Source organism: Epinephelus lanceolatus, chromosome 5 (assembly GCF_041903045.1).
Source record: "Epinephelus lanceolatus isolate andai-2023 chromosome 5, ASM4190304v1, whole genome shotgun sequence".
NCBI lineage: Eukaryota > Metazoa > Chordata > Actinopteri > Perciformes > Serranidae > Epinephelus > Epinephelus lanceolatus.
The window spans coordinates 28,115,324-28,136,166 of NC_135738.1; the positions used below are offsets into that span (position 1 = coordinate 28,115,324).

The window sequence follows — 20,843 nt, forward strand, 5'->3', positions numbered from 1 at the left end:
TGTGATAATTATCTAGACTTAAACATATTTATGTTTTTATTTAAAGACATCTACTGCCTTGATTTTGTACAACACATGCTCTTAAGGCATTTCAGTGTGATGTGTTTTTTTCACTTCTTTCTGTTGGGTGGGTTGTGGGTGCCGTTCCGTTGCACCAAAGTCAAGCGAAGGGGGTGGTGCCGTATGACGAAGAGGGGAGATATCTGAGGTTGAAGACGCCATCGACCGCACCACAATGTGCCCCCCTGTGTGAAACTGAGAGTGGGATTTCCTTAAATGTTGTGTCGTAATGACTCGTTCACACCCCCCACACAGTGTCTGCATCTGATACAAACAAATGTCATGTTATATTGCTGCTGCAGAATATCTCTCAAGTATCAAGACATATTTAGATATTTTAACTGCCCTTTAATGTTATTCTGAATTCCTCGTTGCATAATGTCAGCTATGCAAACTTCTGCTTCCTCAAATATTGAGTCGCCGTTGTGGGCGCTTTCACTTTCCCTACAGTGTGAGGTGGTGGGTCACAGTGGAGAATTCACGGGGAAATTTAGCTGCCGGCTGGGGGAGTTTCCATTGCAGCAGAGGCGGAGTAACACACTGAAGCCCTTGAGCTGCATGTGAGGTCTTGTGTATCTGAAATGTACAAGTAGAGTGTTCAAAGTGTTTGTACAGTATAGCAGTATTTGTACAGCAGCAGTAAGTCGTAGTGTAAACTTTGTTCCACCTGAACGCTGACTAACTTCACAGCTTTGCTCCTGACACCTTTCTGTCCTGTACAATGACAAAGGTAAGACTACTTTTATTACAGTTCTACATTCATAAAGCTGATTTATATGAATTAAATGACAAGTTTTGAGACAGATTTTCTTTCTGTTACTCAACTTCAACACTTTAACATTTGTTCTCTCCTGTCTCTTCTCTTTCCCTGTCTTTCTCTCTCAGTGGTGTAAAAATATGAAGTTGCTGGAACTGGGAGACACCATCAGCCGCTTCAGGTTTTTTCAGTCCTGCCTGGGTTTGGCAGGCTGCCTGTGTGTGTGCTTTGCAGTGTGGACACCGTACTGGCTGAAGGATAGGGGACTCTGGACAGAGTGGAATAACACTGAAAGCGACCAGGCAAATCGGCGATATGGCCCTGTCTTCAATGGTGAGCAACAATTTACATCTTTGACATTCTTCCAGTCAACAGATCAAATTAGTTATGTGCCTAAACCTGTCACTCAGGGTTCAGTTACAGCTTTGACTGACATACAGTAATAATAAAAAATGTATATGAGGCAGGGCAACATACTTAATTAAACATAAGTATGTCTTTGATGTGCTGTGTTGATCAGGCACTGCAAGAGATTAGCCTCAGGGAAACTTTTTACACGTCTGAATCTCTAGAGGGAATCAGCATCAGGAGGAGCGTTTTGAAAAAACACTAGGGTACAGATGAGCCTCTCAGCAGTGGTAAACAAGTTTGAGCTCGCTCCAGTACCAGAGAAGTGAATTCTTTGCACAAGCTTTCACACTTGACTGAAGGCAAACATGCAGAAGTCTTGGTCAGCTGGTCTTCGTCAGCCACATCTTGTTTGTTGTTATTGTTAACTAAAAGAAATTATGTCTGTATTATAACTATTATGTGAGAGAGTGAGAGAGTGAGAGAGTGAGCGTATCTACTGTAGACCACTGTATGTGCTTTCAAGTCTTTTTTATAAACTATTTCTTTTTGGGGGAGGATCTAAAGTATTCCTTTGACGGTTAATAACACACAGTTATATAATTGTACGGAAACATAAGGACATTTTAGTAATGTACAGTATAAACCACAAGATTATTTTTAATCATTATCTTTTTTCACTTTCTTTTTATTTTTGAAATACACTATTAACATATCCTTTGTCAATGCAGATCAATATACAAAAAGTGAGAGAGAGAAAAATAAAGTATTAAATAAATAAACTTTAAAAATAAAGAAATTAATTAAAAAAAAAAAAAAGCTTACACCCACATATAGAAAAGAAATATTGCAAAAAAGGATCTTGTATAACAAATAAAGCCTTTCACCCTCATATTTTGTATTTACTTTTCATATTCTATTTCTGTCCATATCCGAAGGATGGCTATGAAAAAGGGGATATAACCAAACTATATACAACCAGAGAGGTAGAAATAAAGGCTAGAATGAAATAAAACAGAGTAAATAAAATGCTTGTAGCAGTTTGGCTTCATAAATTGGACGTTACAATGCAATATCTGGACATAGAAGAGAACGATTATAAACTATTCAAAACAAAAAATCTCAGAAAAAGAGTTGCACCAAAGGTACTGGAAATAAATGAGTCCAGTAAGAAAACTGGAATCAGAAAATATAGAATACGCTAGCTGTCCAGTCAGTAACATTGTCCCTTATGCCAGGAGGAACCAAAATACCCAGTTAAAAATCAATTTTAAGTCATAGATGCTAGGATTGGGTGTCTTTTTTCATGCCTTCACACCTCTGACATTATATGATATATGACGGTATTTGTGTAAACTAATGGTGATAGAAGTCATTGTAGCATGTGTGTCATTGTCTAACCTAAAATCTTGTGTTTCTAACACGCAGATAGCCTACTTAGACAGATCTTGCTGGGTTTAAATACTTATGGTCCCCAGAATACTGATTAGGCAGGAAGTAAGCGCCCCTCTTGCTGTAGGATGCGACGCATTGGCGCAGTGAAAACTGACACATCAGTGGGTGGAAGAAAGATATGTTTATAAAATCATGTGGCACATAAATTGCTTTTGTAGGTAGAAAAGGTCATCTCAAGATCAAGTTATATGTGGCAAAATTCCCTCAACTCAAACAGGGGCAGATGTGTTTTTCTTTTTTACTAGTCTTGTAACATTATCCCCACCACGCGCAGTTGCCATTTCTTTCAGTTCAGCGACCTCTGGTGGCGTGTGCTGTGCACTACACAAAGCATCTCAGTTTAATAAAATAAGAGGAGCGTCTGTATTTTTGATGGTACTGAAAATAACATTCAGGATTTCTAAATACCCTGGTATACTGCCCAAACCTAAAAGGAAATACTACATAGTAATTAATATATAAATAAAAGAAAAGCAAAAAGAGTAAAATACAATAGAGGTAACTCAACTGTAACCGTTAGCTAACTATGTGTACATTGTTGTAGCAAGACATTAGCCTCAGACAGCTAGCATAATGGCCAGCTTGGTCCGTAGTAAACACAGAAAAACTTACAGTCTGAGAAAAACTAAGTTATCAAATCCAACATTAATCACAAAATAGCTGTAACAGTACATGAACATGCATGTGATGCTTCTTGTTAAAATGTGCCTAGTCAAAGACAAATGGTGTTACACTGCTATCAAACTATATAGTTAGGGTTTGCCTTAACAAAAGAATGCCCAACTGAGGCAAACTGCTGGTAATTGTTAACAAAGAGAAATCGTCCCCTGTTAATGTTTGTTGTCCTCCGCTGTGTCTTCTTTTGTCCAAGCCCACTTTCAGAATGAGTGTAATGTAGTATGAGCTCAACGTGCATGAAAAACTACCTAAAAAGTCCATGAACTCTTGGTTTTACCCTTCTGGTTTCAGTTGTAGGCAGGGACATGTTGTGAGGGCATCAATCCAGGAGTGTGTCATCGCCTCAACATGTTTCGCTTCATCACGCTGCCTACTTATTATAGCCAGAAAACTCCAAGCAGTACTTCACCCACAAAATGATCATTCATAGATCAGTTAGTCATGCTGTGTTACCTGGAATCCATAAAGAAAACATATTGTTTTATTGATTGATCGGGGACCACCTTTAACACCAGTAAAACTATATCAGAACAACTCTCACACAGCTCCTGCAGTATATTCCAAGACTCATTTACACAGTCGTATGCTCAGTATTTCCCAAATATGCATTTTTACAGAATCCTTACTCTTAAAACTGAACTGAAAGTGAAACTTGTCCATGCTCTTTTCTTTTTAAGTGAAAATAAATGTGTTGGGGAAATACTGAGCAGCTTTTTGGATATGTAAGACTTGGATTATTCTGCACAAGTTGTGTGAGAGTTTGTACATGGATGTTTCAATATAGCTTTGCTGCTGTAAAACGATTCCTTCACAAATTCAAGGTAACATGGTGAAACTAATTGATATATAACTGATCATTGGGTGAATATTCCTTTGATATTACTGTGGCAGATGAAAGTTTATATCTAGTTCACCTTTTTAAAACCATGTCTGTGTCTTTTGTTTTGTGTCTTCTAGCCCTGGAAGCAGAGAGAGTATTTGGATTCCTCTCCTTCCTCATGGCTGTGAGCACCAGTGCTCTGTGTCTGGTGTTTGCCCTCTGCTGGACATCTGAGACAGTGCGCTCCTACTCCAACACTCGCTCCCTCCTCATGGCAGGGCAGGCCCTCTACCCCACCACACTGCTGCTGCTCACCATGGCCGCTACAGGTAGAATATTACGTGATCAACACCATGTTTTTGTGTCTCACTTTATTAATAATTAGGCTGTTGTTGTTGTGGGAGTTTTAAAATAACATATACATTGCAAGTAAAGGCATAAAAAACAGCCCCATTTCCAATTAACCTCCAAATAGCCTTTTGGTTTGTGTGGTACATGTCAAACCCACACCTCCAGAAATTCTTTAATGTACTGCTCATTTACATACCCTGCAGGGCAGCAGTTTTTAAAGAGACTTTTTACTTTCCTTGGAATTGCAGTTCATTATCATACAAACTCTTTTCTAAAGCTCCAGGCGCGTAATAATTGACCTTAATGACTTTCTTCTTTTCCCCGCAATGATACTTGATTTGACTCATTTTTCTCCTCCATCCACAGGTTTCTTCTTCCTCCTCAGCTGGTCTCTCTTCACCTCTCACCACCGGGAGGAAATCAGTCAAGACTTCTCCAGCCTCGGCTCCTCCTATTGGCTAGGGGTTTTCGGTTGGGTGCTGCTGCTGGTGGTGGAGCCGATTGTCTTTGTAGTCGAACAAGCTGTTGTGCCTGACATCCTGCCAGACTTGGAGAAGTCCGTAGAGTCGTGGCGCATTGCCTCTCAAGTTAAAGCCGCTAAACGCACTTTCAGCGATAGTTATTACCCTGGTGACTGCAGAAGCATCTTGGCTCCTGAGGGCCTTGAGTGGAGTTCAGATCTAAGGACATGACAGACGAAATGAATGTGAATGTTTAAGTTACACATTAACGCACACAGACTCAATGAGAAGCCGGCAATTCCTCGCAGCTTTATAGATCTATACAGCCAGACTGAATATTGATTAACTGTGTTGGGAGTTAAGTGTGTGCCAGAGGAATTAAGTCTGAATCCTGAATGTCAGTGGGACTGAAGGCTCCAGCTTCCTGAGGAGCTGATCGTTGTGGTTAGTCTCCCGTTTGCTCTCAGTATGGACTGAACTGAAATAAAAACACACTAAGGTCCAACAACACTGGCTGGGAAACTTGGCACATAGTAGAAGATGAGAGGTGTTCTCTGACAGTGTGACGACAGGTGTTTGCAAAGTTTTGAATTTCATGTGCAGGTTTGCCCCTGGGCCAGGAGCAGATTCAGTTGTGGCAGGTTTTTCAGTTGAATTTATGTTTACAAAACACTCACAGAAAATTCCACACATATTTTTAACTGAAAGTTTCAGTAAGAAATGCAATGGAGTTGATAAATGTTAAAATAGAGCCATCTTGTAATGCCCACGTGACACTTTTTACAGACCTCAACAAAAGAAAAATGTTATTTTAAAATGATTAATGCACATGACAGACACACATTGTGTTCCTTTTGTTGTTCTCCTATGAAGGGTGTCCTGTTGATGATATGTAATAAATATCTGTGGTCAAACCCTTTTTCAACGATCATTTATTTTAGCACCAATGAGTTGTCATATGACAGTGGCTTTGGACCCTCTTTGTATCATAGAATAAACTGATGACCCCTGACTAAGTGACATATTTTATGGGTATTTCCATATTATATTCAATGCAAATGATATATGATGATATAATTGGTAGTATATATCATATGATAAATGGTACAGTTAACCCCAAAAGTGAACACAGTAAAAGGAAATTGTGTAGAACGAGCAGTTCTATTTCACAACACCCCACAGTAGAAATTCTGATGTGAGGGATAAGAAACACCTCTTACATAATTACTTACAGCAGCCTTAAAGTGTAAAACCATCAGATGGCTGAAACCAGACCCTCCCACATACTATACATGGATATAAAAAGTTTGGGACCTTTATCAGATGGAACAAATTACATCCATCTTTATTAAACAACTGAGTCCTGTCATGGCTCTATTAATACAATGAGCTTTATCATCCAGTCGGGCTCGGCCAAACTTTTACTTTATATTCTTACTTTATATTCCCCCCATACACCTATCACATAAATACATGATATGTCAATCATGTATGTCATTGTAGAAAAAAATTAATTTGCACCTATTTTTTTTATATCTGTGTCATTGTAATGTGGAGTGGACAATTAGTACCATTATTTTTCATTCATTCATCTTCTAACCGCTTCATCCTCTTGAGGGTCGCGGGGGGGCTGGAGCCTATCCCAGCTGACATCGGGCGAGAGGCAGGGTACACCCTGGACAGGTCACCAGACTATCGCAGGGCTGACATGTAGAGACAGACAACCATTCATGCTCACATTCACACCTACGGACAATTTAGATTTATCAATTAACCTAGTCCCCAATCTGCATGTCTTTGGACTGCGGGAGGAAGCCAGAGTGCCTGGAGAGAACCCACGCTGACACGGGGAGAACATGCAAACTCCGCACAGAAGGGCTCCCATGCCCGGGATCGAACCGGCAACCCTCTTGCTGTGAGGTGAGAGTGCTAACCACCACACCACCGTGCCGCCCCATTCCTTTTTTTTAAAATTTTATTTCCTATTTTTTTTTCTATTTAAATTTTTATTTAATTTTTGTATTTTTAATTTTTATTTTTTATTTTTTTATTTTCTTTTTCTAACCAGTGGGTTAAGATGTCGGAGTGGATGTCTGTGCTGCTTTGTTTTTGGAGCAGATTATTTCCTGTGAATATTACGATGATTTTGAACTTTAAAACACTTTTAATATTCTATATTAATTTTTAAATTTTTAACAATTATACATACTTAAAATTATAAGTATAGTATAGGAGCAGCAGGATGAAAGCTGAAGTGTTTGGGGCACCATTATCTGCTCAGATTCAATTAAATGCTTCAAAACTCATTGGACGATGCTTCACAGTGCAGTTGGACATTGACCTGAAGCATATTGCAAAAGCAACCAAAGACATTTTTAAGGCAAAGAAGTGGAATGTTCTGCAATGGCCAAGTCATATCATCTGACCTGAATCCAATTGAACATGCGTTTCTCTTGCTGAAGCCAAAACTGAGGGCAAAACACCCAAAACACAAGCAGGAAGTGCAGACGGCTGCAGTAAAGGGCTGGCAGAGCATCACCAGGGAAGAAACCCAGCATCTGGTGATGCCTATGTGTCCAACACTTCAGGCAGTCATTGACTGTAAAGGATTTGCAACCAAGTATTAAAACTGACTGTTTAATTGATGATTATGTTAGTTTGTCCAAATACTTATGAGCCCTTAAAGTCGGGGGACTGTGTGAAGAAATGGTTGTAATTCCTACACGGTTCATACTACATTTTTGAAAAAAGCCTTAAATGAAAGCTGAGAGTCTGCACTTTAAGCAGGTATTCATTGTTTCATTTAAAACCCATTGTGGTGGTGCACAGAGCCAAAATGATGGCAACTGTATCATTGTCCAAATAATTATGGACCTGACTGTATATATGCATATATATAAAGTTGTCTGACACCTTTTAAATCTAAGCCACGCAACCTCCTATGACGCTTTGGCGACCCCTAGTGGGGGGTTAGGAGCCCCAAGTGGGAACCAGTGGTATATTGTATGTTCAACAAGGCTTTGTTGTCACGTGCTGTCCACACCCTTCCACAGTTATATAAGTTTTAAAAGTTTACAACCATAAGGTGTGTCTGTCTTGTATTATCTGGGAGCAGGAGGACTGGGTGCTCATATGGCTGAGCATGATGGCTAACTGCTTGGACAGTTGTCCTACATCAGCCCACCAGGAGTTGCATGTGTAGTGAAGCGTACTTTTTGCCAGCCAGTCCTACATCTGTCTCCTTCCTGAAACACTTACCTCATGCATTTCCAGCACACAGTTCCCAGCTCTTCGGAGCATTTGGACCACCCGACAACAGACTGCCTCCGAAGTCGTTATTTACTTTTCTCTCACACGTTCCCAGGAGGAGAGGAAGCACTCTGATGCTGGACTGCTTATGTTTATGTTCTCAACCTGCCAAAGTGGGGGAGAATTAAGTGGCTCTGGCTCTGTTAATTGGGCGTTAATCAGGTGTTGCTCTAATTAAAAGGCAGTTCCGCCCTGTTGGGCCCTGGTAATGAGTTTGTTATTAAATCCACAGAGGATTTTTGTCTCTTTTTCAATTTACCAACAGGGTAGTGCTTAATTGCTGTGTAAATGAGGGGAACGTCCTTGAAGGTCGTCTTGCATCAGCACGCGATCCATGAACAGAATTGTTCTAAAGAGCCTCCCCACCCAAACTTCAAATCCATTCAGTTCGCAGTGTGTTGACCTCTCGCGTCCAGCTGTGCCTCTCAGCAGTGACTGTTATTTTAGTTCAATTCTCCTTTCTGAAAGGAACCTCTTCAAGTCTCATTTTGCTAAATTGAGAGAGCAGGTACGCCACTTTCTTTTGTGAATAAAAGTACTTTTAAAATTGATTTCCCTTTCATCTAAAGTTGCTTTTATTTCCCCCGGTGGGTGCTGTCTGGGGCCATTGAAAGCACGCAGTCTTTTATGGCTGCCAGTGTCTCATAAACAAACCCCTCCACTTTTCACCTTCCACCACAACAAACGCTGCTCTTTCACCTTCCCGAGAAAAACAGAGCAAAGGTTGAGAATGCCTTCAGAGAAAGACAGGCCGAATCAATGTGGAGATAGGAAGAAAGAGATAGTGAGACGTTTAGGCACAAAGGATGAAATGACAGATGAATGGTGGGAGATGTTACGTGCAGATAGACAGGTGGCCTGATAGACACAGAGAGATTGTGGGTACTGATTGTTGAAGGGCATTTGCTACAGAGACATCAATCAGAAGATGGCACCAAGATTGAGCAGGCCGCCAGCGCTTCCTGGCAGCATGTGTAGAACACAACCTGGGATAAACCACTGCTCTTCATATCAATTAGAGACCAATTATACAGCCATGTCCTACTAATTATGCCGCACTGCCACTATCCCATCCCCCCGTCAGTATAAAGCCTGTGTTCCTCTTTGCTCTTGTCTGTTTGTGGTTGTGTTCATTGAGATAAATAAATAAACTCGCCGGCTGCCAAAGCAAAGCATCCTTAATCAGATTTTCGGTGCTGTAAGTTTGTATTTTGGAGGGGAAGAAAGCAGCCTGTTGTTTTCTGGCTTTACCTTTTGGTGGTGCTGGTGTAACATCTATAGCTTTGCCTCTTGCAATGAAATCTGGTGAAATGCGCAAGACACTCACTTGATGAGTAATGAAATCACACACACACACACACACACACACACACACACACACACACACACACACACAAAAGGCTGTGCATGTATGTAAACGTGTTTGATTTTTATTTGCGAGGTAGACAAAGTGTGATTAATATTCTCCAGCATATTTCAGAGGATTTTGGAGCCAGAATGTATCGGACTACTTAATAAGTCAAGTTTTATTTGGCTGGATCTGTGAGAGTGATGAATTATGAAATAAAAGCAAGAACGCCATGCCTTTTTTTTTTTTTTTTTTTTTTTTTTTTGCAGTTTTATTTCTCCGTGGTTTACATAATTCACTCAGAACATTTGTAACTTTCCTGACAGGTTAACGCTGTTGGGTTCAAAGTCAAGACGCTGAGGAAATACGCAGAAAGACTAGACAGCAGGGGAGGACTAGACATTAAGATGAGAGGAGGAGAGGGGAGAGAACAAAGGGAGAGAGAGGATTTGAAATGTCACAAAACAGTTTCACGCTGACCCTGGATTCTGTTCGACAATGTGTGGTGTCCGACTTTTGATCAACTTAGAACCAATCACTCCCCCGGCTCTCTGAATGTTCTGATGTGGTCAGAATCAGAGTCTGACCACTGCTGCACTGTGCCTTCCACTGCATTGTCATCAGTTAAAGTGGACACTCTTTGAAAATGGAAAAGTCGGGAAATTTGATATGTGCTGTTCTACAATCTCCAAAAAAGCAGACAGGGGGAGGGAGACGGAGAGAGGGTGTACACCTTGTGTCCTTCAGTCGTCTCTTTTTTTTTTCCACAGGGACTCGCTTCATCTTGCCTGTAGAATCTGCAATGAGCTGTTGCTCTTTGTGACTGACATCCCACCCAGACCACCCTGCTGATTACATTTGTTCAGCAGTGCTGAGTGCGGGAGAGACAGAGCTTACTTCGGGGAGAAAAAGACTTTCTTGATTATCCTGAACTCACATTCATCCTTTCAACTGAGTGCAGGTGTTCTTGCATAGAAGAACTCTCTCTGCCGTCTCTGGTATTAACATTGTTTTTGTGTCTTTGAGCACAGACTTGTGAATCCCTGTGCATGTACCGTATCTGCCCGCCAGTACCCTTGTTCGTAAGTGGTGTCGTCTCGGACATCTCAGTCCAGACAATGAAACTGTAGTCCCATTCTCGTCACTCTATTCATCCCTGGCCAACTGTAGCCGCTCCCTTCTCTTATCTCTGTGTGACCAAGGAAATTAAATTACAAATATAATCACTTGGCGCCAGTTTCTTTAACAGTGCGCCTCTGCTTTGCATATAGAGTGTGCTTGCTTTGGAGACACGTTGTGTGAAGTTACTTATTGGCCTATTTACGATAATGGGCTCTGCTCTACTAGTGGAGTCACACACACCTTTTCACAATGACAGTGAATGGCACGAGGAAGTGAAGCGAGAGGAGGCGGGAGGGGGAAAAACAGAGTATAAAAGAGAGACATGGAGACATGGTTGAATCTTGGGAAAAGAATTCTGCATGGATGAATAATCTAAAAAGCAATGAGCAGATCTGTGACGATGAGCAGACAAAAAACATCCGCTCACTCTCTCGGGTTGTGTCCGAAATCACTCCATGTTTGCCCCCCAGTGCATTATACTTACTCCTATTTTAGCAGTTGATGCATTATAGTGTCCTCACATGGTACAAATTAGTGTTCATAGCATATACACTGCTTTTTAGCCACACTTCCGATGTCCTTCCAGGGATGGAAATGTCAGCCTGTCAGATGGTCCGCCCCCCCCCCCCCCCCCCCCGCTTTGGTCCAGACTGAAATATCTCAACAACTGCTGAACGCATTGCCATGAAAATTTGAACTGACATTCATGGTCCACAGAATCCTAATGACTTTGTTAATCCCCTGACTTTTCATCTTGTGCCATCAGGTCAAAGTTCACCCCTCTGAAATATCTCTTTCTACTTGATACCAAATTTTGAACAAGCTCTGACCAGACATCAATCGTTCCACTCCACTATTTGATGAACTGCTGTGAAATCTGGTACAGACATTGAATGAATTGGAATATCTTTGCTGATCCAGTGCCACCGACATTTCAGCACCATGATCCAGTGCTGCACCTAGCACATTTGGTGACATAGGCAAGCTTCCCCTCTACACCACCATCCCCATCAGTGTCAGCAGTGCAGGTTCTTCTGCCAGGACTAGAAGCGGTAAAACCCTGGGGGGGTGGCATTTGGTGTCCCCCTCCCCCTGAGTGGCTCCCCAGGCAACTGCCTATGTCGCCTATAGACCATTTCAAACTTGACAGCATAATCATTCTAAATAGGTCCGAGCGTATTTCCTGTTAGGATGTTCATAATTGCAGTAGCTGACAGGGAAACTATAAAAGAAGGAAAGGTCATGACGTCACTGAGGGCACTTCAATTTTCCATTGGTGCCAGACTTTGAGGCCACTTCTACTGACCGTCTATCACCCATCATATCTTTGTTGTTTCACATGTGACTGAAAATACTTCTAAAAAATTACAAAACACAAATCATGTGATGCTGACTGACGTTTTAATCTAAATGTGTGCGTTCATTTCCTTGTTATTGGCCTCAAAACAGATCATGACTGTATCCATCAGCTGCAAAACCTGTTTGATCCAATACATTATGACACATGACTAAACAGGGCAGGTCTGGCCTATTATCACTGACCAGACTTTAGTTAACCAGATCATAGATCGTACTGTGTAGTGCGTACATCCAGCAGGTATGTATTTGATTATCAATAAATAACCAACCTTCAAACTGTTAATGATCAAGAGGTCTAATGTTAGCCTGCTCTCTCCATGATGTTTCCTATCTATCATTGATTAGGTGGTGCTAATTGCCAAAATATTAGCAAAACCTGGACCTTTATAACTTACCAATACTTATTCATTTGTTCGTCAATTAACTAAGTTCATAGTATTCACTTTGTTAAGCTAACATTAGCCTGCAATATCTCTGTTGAGATACCCTACATTCATTTGGAGATAAAGCCATTAATGCCACTAAGACAGTATCTTCATGAAGGTGTAAAAGAAACAGAGAGGCAAATGTTACAGCTGCTCTAGCTTAAACCCTGGAATATTGTGTGTGCTAGCAAATGGTCCATAAAGTGATATAGTGTTATCTCTCTGTGCCCCTCTTCAGCTCCAGTTGGAGCCCCAGGTACTTATAAGATGTGACTGTCTCAACCGCCATCCTTCCTATGCAGATTGGTTGTAGGGTAGGGGGATATCTCCTTAAGTCCATCACCATCTCCTTGGTTTTTGATGTATTCAGCTGGAGCTGGTTCCTCCCACACTAGCCTGCAAAATCACTCACCAGCTTCCTGTACACTCCCTCCTCATTCCCCCTGATGCATGCGACGATGGCTGTCATCCGAAAATTTCTGCATGTGACAGAACTCGGAATTATGGTGGAAGTCGTCAGTATACAGGGTGAAGAGAAGGGGGGCCAACACAGTACCTTGTGGGGCTCCTGTACTGCAAGCCAGGGTGCTGGATACACTGCCACCTATCCTAATGAACTGAGTCCATTTTGAATTTGAAGTGACTTGCAAACGTTTTCACAAGAAGTTTGTAAAAAACACACTTTATATAGAATTACAGTGAATTTCCAGCACAGAGCTTTTATTTTGAAGTGCTGTTTCCTGCTGTAGAGTGAGTAAAACACTAACAGCAACTTAACAGAGACAGAAAACTAGCTTGACCACATGGCTAAACACAAATATGATGCTGAATGTGTTAAACTGTGTGGACCTTGAACTATAAGGAGAAATCTGGACCCCATGGCTGCACCAGCTGACTAATATCAATCACTGAGGCAAACTGTAAGTTGCTGTAGCAGTATAGTCAGTGATGATAGGTCAGACCTGTCCTGTTTGCTCATGTCTCACGATGTATTGGACCAAACAGGTTTGAGTTGAGTTATACACAGCTGACGGACACAGTCACGATCTGTTTGGAGACCAATAGCAAAGAAAACAAGCACACATATTTAGATAAAAACATCAGTTGACATCACATAATGTGTAATTTGGTGGTTGGATTTTTCAGTCAAAAGTGAAACAGCAAAGATATGATGTGTCGTAGTGTGATTTGCTGTGCCCGCCCCCATGACTTCAATAGAATTGGCACTAAAGTCTGGCTCTAATACAAAATTCAAATGCTGTCACTGACATTCCTTCTTTAAAAGTTTTCTTGGTAGCTGACAGGAAGTAAACAGGGACCAAAGCAGTCAACAGGAAGATCCGCCACTGCCATCATCAGTTGCTAACTTTTGGTTCATGACTAAATACCTGCAAAACTAATGACAATTCTACCAACGTCAGCTGCAGTACTTTTTGTTTGATTAGCTAACACATGCTAACACACTGAGCTAATTGTGAACATGGTAAAAATAACACCTGCTAAATGTCAGCTGTGCTTAAGTACAGCCTCGCAGAGCCGTTCCCTGGCGTGGATGTGGAGTCGTGTCGCTAAATATACCGCAATGCAATGTTTCGCCTTAATAGATGCGTCATTGCCATTATGCAGCACTACACCTGTCAGTGATGATGATGATTCATAAGTGTCTAAAATCGCAATTTACTGCTCACTATAGAGCAAAGTCATTGAGTCAACAAGGGAGTGATTTTGGACGCGGCATCATTCACTCACTCACTGATGCCAACTGCCATTGTGTAGACAGCTTCCTCTTCAGCTCAAATCTATTCCACACACGTTAGACCATCTGACTGAGTAAACAGTCCCAATCTCTCCCTCTCTCCCTCTTTCTGTCTCTCCTGCAGGTCTTTCACAAAAATGGAAGGGATGAAAACCTGTGTATATTAGAATGATGTGCCTCCCATGGGAGCCAAATGGGAAAGTTGGTAAAGGAAGAGTGAGGGGAGTATGAATAGAAGAATAGTGTTTTTATCATTGTTATTATGAGAAGGCCATCACAGGCCTCCCTTGCCTATTCCCTATTCAGTTAGGAATTTATTTGCTTATGCAGAGACTGTTATACTTGCGTGTACAGGCAGACCAGCAAATGCAAAACTGTATCAATGCCTTCGGATCTACCCGGTGGATGGTGTATTTATTTGTGATCTTTATGTATTCAGTGCCAGTTACTCTCCCCTCCAACTATTGGGACCACATGTTTGTCAGTCCCTTCCTGAGGCATCTCTGTGTTCTGCTGCAGTTAACAAACGCCATATGCCCCTGAGTTAGGCTCAACTGCTCCATTCTTTCTCAGTGTAGTCCAATCCGCCGACGACATACGACTCTGTGAATTCTGAAAAAAGACGGGACTTTCCAAACTATTGTTCTCAAACAATTACCGTATATGTCTGCTCCTGCGCTCATAAAGCCCGTAGCTATCATCATCCTCACCACCAGCAGGTTGCCGTGAGAGGACAGGGTGGTAAAATAATGGCTCCCCGCTGGATCGTGTGAATCATTGCGATGACTGGCTGATAAATGCTCCACCACCCAGGCTCTGGCTCCAATAGTAATTTCTCTCTCCAACTGGACTGGCTGCCAAATGACAACAACCTCCCTCCGCAAGCCCCCACCTATACACAGCATCCTTCACAGCCCCTCCCTTCACCTCCTATAATTACTGTACTCTATAAGTCGGGTTTAAGACCAGTCACTCTAAATCAGCCTTGAATCGCCGCGTGTTACTGTGTCCATTGTTCCCTTGTCTGAGCTCTGGCAGAGCTAGTGCAGAAAAGGGCACGGCTGTCCTGGCATTTCCTATAATGGACTTTGTAGTTAAAAGACAGGGAAATAATAAGCAGATCTACGTGCTGGAAAAGAGCTCATTGTGTTTGGTGGGAAGTTAAGACCACGGACAGTTGGGGGTTAGAGTTGACAGACAACAGCGCTTCTCTTTTCACACTCCTTGACACATAATGGGACCAATTTTTCTCTCTACATCTCTCCCTAGTGGCCATGATTTGCTCATTACATTGATGGAGGGGGACTGAGGGAGGGAGTGGGGAAGCGGGAGAGCGAGAATGACCAGTCAGGAGACAAATAGTGTGAAATTTAGTGCTGAGAATTCACCATTACTCTCATTTCATCTGAGAACTGTACCGAGGTAACCCACTTATTAAGGTGTTTAACAACATGTCAAGAATCCTCCCTCCGAGGATTCCAAACGTTTGAAATCTTGAGGAGTTGTTTGCGAGCTACTATCCCTCAGCTGACAGACCTTCTGTGTAAACCAGCACCAGACAGTTTGGGAAAAGAGGACTAATACATGGTTAAACACAAGACAAATCCAGTGAGTGGATGTTTATGTGACTGGAGGTCCCCTGGCGTCAAAGGGACTGCTCCTCGATCAGGGAAATCTACATTTAATTAACACAGAATTAAAGAGCATTGTTATTTTGATTAAAGACACTGGTTTTGATTCCCCACTCCACTCTAGTGCTCCTGGATCTGGCTTAAGGTTTAATTTCATTTGGTTTACTGCGAGTGGATCAACATCCATCTGGATTGCTCAGGTCTTTCCGGAGAGCCATACCATAAACTCCAGCACAATCACACTATGCCTTCACTGCAATCTCTGCATGTTATTGACCTCCGTGTGGCCTGTCTTGCTGTGGTAACAGGAGGTTGACACTCACAGTTGCTGTAGCTTAAGTTGTTCTCCATATTGTCTAACTCACCAGAACAGAGGAGATGAATGGAACCGGTCCAAAACCAAAATAACTCTGCAGCGCCTCAGGGAGAGTTATAATGCAAGACTTGGAACGAATTAATGCGGTCCCAAGACTAGACTATCCAATAAAATGAATATTTGGATAGCTGGACATGGAAGATATTGTGGTGTCAGGCTGTCAGCAGCTTGTGGGGGATGTTATTTGTAGAAGCTGTGATGTTGTGGTGCGTCTCTGCTCTCTGTTAAAGCTCCATCAGTCAGGATGAGCCGACAACAAACGCAGCCGAGTCATACGGGGTCACACGAGGCCTCGAGACAGCATCACTCAACTCAGCTGTCCCCTGGCTGTCACTGTGTGGTCATAAGCACGCTAACCTGTGGTACAGAGGGAGGGAGAGCCAGTAATTAATCACCTCATTGGAATAATCACATAATTGATTATTAACAAAACCTGAGGTGAGGGTGAGAGGAAAGGGGTGAGACGAGGGAAACAAGACTCTGAGAGGGAGAGACAAGGGGAGATGAATGAGAGGTGATGTGAGTAGTGGGGAAAGGGGTTTGTTCTGGCAGGTAGCTTTGACGAATAGCTCTGCATTGAAGTCTACCTCTTTGAGTATTAATCTGCCAAATCATGTCTCTGGATGAGGGATGGAAGAGGTGGACAGTGGGAGGCGACTCGCTGAGAATTGGCTGGGCGAGGCTGAGAAAGTTGTCGAACGTGCTATGAAAATGCAATTAAAAATTTGCATAGCAAATGCTCAGTATATTGCATAACACTCTGTGGGAATATGAGAGTGAAATGCCCTCTTTACCCTGAATACAATCACAAAGATGCCTACATTCTTCATGACATTTAGAATGCTGCAATTTTGGTCGGTCTATTCAAATGTGGATGAAGCTGACATTTTATTCCCTGTGAGGAAGACACCGACGCTGCTGTGGAATTCATTCATTGTCCATCTCTGCTATTGACACTTTCCCTTAAGCTGCCATGTGACTTGAGCTGTCAGGGGGTCTTTTTGGACCTTTGGCTTACATAGTTCTGCCTGGAAGGCTTGATCTCTTCCCCCCTTTCCTTGTCACAGCCTGCAATCAGCCTTAAGCCCTTTTGTGTTCTCCACTCTGAGCTAAGCCTGTTATCCTGTGCAACTCCTTTACACAAGATCACTGCTATATCCCCCGTCTCTGTCTTTCACCTCTCACACCTTCCCTCGTGTTCCCTTTCTCTACCTGTCTGTTTCTTTGTTTTATGCAGAACTAAAAGTAATGATTCTGAAGTTTCTCAAGGACAGATTAGAAGCAAGGTTGGGTTACTGAACAGGCCTACCAGACACAGGCACTGGAGCCCAAAGTGTGAGGGCCCCCCCCCCTGGCCTTCACCTGCCAAAATGTCACTTGTAGAGACACATACCTACCTGGAAGAAATTTAAAATGACCACAAGGAGACACAAGATTTACAAAGAGATGCAAAAAAAGTTGCAAAGAGACACAAAGAGGCTTCAGAAGACTACGAGAAGGGGCAAAACAACCACAAAGGAGCACAAAATGACCACAAACTACAAAGACATTAAAAATGCAGGAAAAGAGATAAACATCAAATGCAAAGACACACAAACAGACTACAAAGAAATGCAAAAACAGCTACAAAGAGACACAAACAGACTGAAAAAGACTACAAAAGGAGCAAAACAACCACAAAGGGCACACAATGACTACAACGAGAAGTAAACAACTACAAAGTTACTCAAAAGGACGACAAAGAGACTCAAAATGACCACCAAGAGACACAAAACTATTAAAAAGAGATGCAAAACAGCTGTAAAGACACTCAAAAAGACTACAAAAAGGAGCAACGCAATCACAAAGGGGCACAAAATAACTACAAAGAGAGGTAAACAACCACAACACTCGGAAAGACTACAAAGAGACTCCAAATGACCACTAAGAGACACAAAACAAATACAAAGAGATGCAAAAAGCTGCAAAGAGATACAAAGACACTTAAACAGACTACAAAAATGGGCAAAACAAGCACAAAGTGGCACAAAATGACTACAAAGAGACACAAACAAGTACAAAGATATTAACAATGACTACAAAGAGATGAAAATCAACCGCAAAGAGACACAAAATGGCCACAAACAGACACAAAACAACCACAAAGAGATGCACAACAGCTACAAAAAACAGAACAAAATGACTTCAAAAAGACCATGAAAAGGGGCAAAACAATCACAAAGGGCACAAAATGACTACAAAGACACTCAAAAGGACTACAAAGACCACTAAGAGACACAAGAGATGCACTAGAGAAGCAAAATAGCTGCAAAGAGACTCAAAAATATGACAAAAAGGGGCAAAACAATCACAAAGGGGCACAAAATGACTATGAAGAGACATTATCAACTAAAAAAGATGAGAAATGACTACAAAGACATGCCAGCTGCAGAGACACACAAAAGACTCAAAAATCTGTATCTTCCATCTATGTAGGAGAGTTGGTTGGGTGTCTGTCTGTGCCCAGGGGCCCATTGTCTCATAATTTGCCCATAAGACTACTTTATATTTATTTAGTCCTCTTCTTGTGCGTCACCTACACACCAGCATGGACTAACAAACACAGATACACAGATCCTCCCAACCCTCATTTCTCTCCACCCCTTCTTCCCCCAAACACATGCTCTGCCCCTGCCATATTCCCACTCATCCCTCCCACTGCACACACCTGCAACACATTCATACACACACACACACACACACACACACATTGCTCACTGACGTTGTTTGGATTCATCATATTAGAAAAAACACTGCCTCCTAGTGCAAGGTGTCAGCTCACTGGTGCATCGCAAACTCCTGTATGTCCTCCTAAACTGCAGCCTCTAGTCCCCCAGGGTCTGCTCCTCACATTCATAACACTCCGCTCCATGCCAGGTGGCTGTCTCCACAGGTCCTCTTCCCCATAAATCAGACTGTCTTTGAGTTGATCAATAACAAGTCAATTAGCAGGCGCAGAGAGATGACGGTCTCAGGGGGTCACCGCTTGTTTGTCAGGCAGACATCTGCAGCTCCGTCCCTGTCTGCCACAGAGCGAGGTGTGTCGTTTACCTTGGAAGCATGTGGCTACTTGGCTATCATAAATCTAAATATCAACTATAAATAGGCCTGGAACATCTTGCTACAATCCATCATTTGCTTGTTCTTGGATATGTAATGTATCAAGCACTGTGTACTTCAAATCTCCCAGCTGTGTCTGATGGATTTGGATAGGCCTGGAAAACAACATTTTTTCTCCCCCCGCTAACTTTTCTGTGTATTTGCGCTTCAGCATTTCTTGTGAATAAGCTTGTCACAAAGATACAGACAAACAAACAAAAACCACTATTGCTGTCTAAGGTCACACTTGACCATATGCACCAAATATAAGCTGCAAAGCCTGCCAGTATTCATCCCGCTCCCCTGTTAAGCTGACAAGAGTGGGAGAGACCCAACTGTTGTTTGGTGCCCACTGACTGTGTATCTAATGACTTGGCTGGCAAATCCAACGCAACAGCAACAGGCTCCCGTGGCGAATACACCAGATTAATCCCCTGGATAATTACAAACAAGAATGATCTTGGGCAAATACTCCCCATACCTACTGAGACATTACATCAAACGATGCTGTCTAATTAAAACTCAGTCTGATTGGTGACGGGAAGACCGCATTCGGAGAAATGAATGAAATGTGCTGACATTATTGAGAGAGAAGAATCGCAGATAAAACTACAAGGGATGGACAAAATGACAAGTGACACAAACACACAACACAGTGTTTCTGCTCTGTTTGACCCCTACAGCAACAATTCAGCTGGTGTCTATGGCCTCTGTAAGTTGTCTTATGTTGTCTCAAAAACTCACTTATCAAAATGCTAATTGCCAGATGAACACTTCAGATAACTAACAGCTAACACGCACTAATATGACTCATTTGTATCGCCGCATTTGTCATTTTGATTCACAGCAGTCACCACCTGAATTGCTGGAGCATCAGTCACAAACACTGCAAGATGATGTGAAGTGGCAAGGGGGGAAAAGTCTCAATAATACAGTAATTGGAGTGACAATGATAACAATGGCGCTGATTATCATTGCTGCAATTATTTTCTATTTTTTTGAAATTGATTTCTGCTCCTTTTAATTATTCAGTTTCCGTCTGCCTTTCTCATACATCATATATCGCCCTGTTCCACACACTAACACGTTTCTTTACTTCAGCTGCCTCCACACACTTAACCACAACCACAGCTTCTTGCTTTGATGTGAAATGTATTACTGTAATTTTTTTTGTCTTGATGTCTCACATTATATCTGTTTGAGACATCAACATAATGTCACCTTTTATGTTTTGACAGATCACACTAATGTAATGAGGAAAAAATGACAAAAAATCTTACAGCATTGAGCACAGAGCTACACCAGGGTGAAGGGGGGCTATAGCCACGTCACTAATCTGCATAGGCCCAGTTCAGCCCTCTAAAGCATTTTAGAATTGTTCTTTTACTCTTAAAGGCGCCGCATGTGAAATTCAGAACATTAATTTGGTAGTAAATCACTATTTGCTAT

General features: G+C 42.0%; 1 protein-coding gene across 1 annotated transcript; it reads left to right on the forward strand.

The window, feature by feature from the left end:
* The first annotated feature begins 107 nt into the window (after positions 1 to 107).
* On the forward strand, positions 108 to 5,844 carry LOC117262642 (uncharacterized). Its single transcript, XM_033635696.2, has 4 exons — positions 108 to 790; positions 946 to 1,150; positions 4,256 to 4,447; positions 4,836 to 5,844. The coding sequence occupies exons 1-4, from the start codon at positions 782 to 784 to the stop codon at positions 5,159 to 5,161; spliced, it is 732 nt and encodes a 243-aa protein (XP_033491587.2). The 5' UTR covers positions 108 to 781; the 3' UTR covers positions 5,162 to 5,844.
* Positions 5,845 to 20,843: the final 14,999 nt, after the last annotated feature.

What these genes read in the sequence shown, in the direction of transcription:
- LOC117262642 (XM_033635696.2), top strand. An exon ending in ATATGGCCCTGTCTTCAATG is followed by an intron (nt 1,151 to 4,255) that starts GTGAGCAACAAT and finishes TGTGTCTTCTAG; the next exon opens with CCCTGGAAGCAGAGAGAGTA. An exon ending in GCTCACCATGGCCGCTACAG is followed by an intron (nt 4,448 to 4,835) that starts GTAGAATATTAC and finishes CTCCATCCACAG; the next exon opens with GTTTCTTCTTCCTCCTCAGC.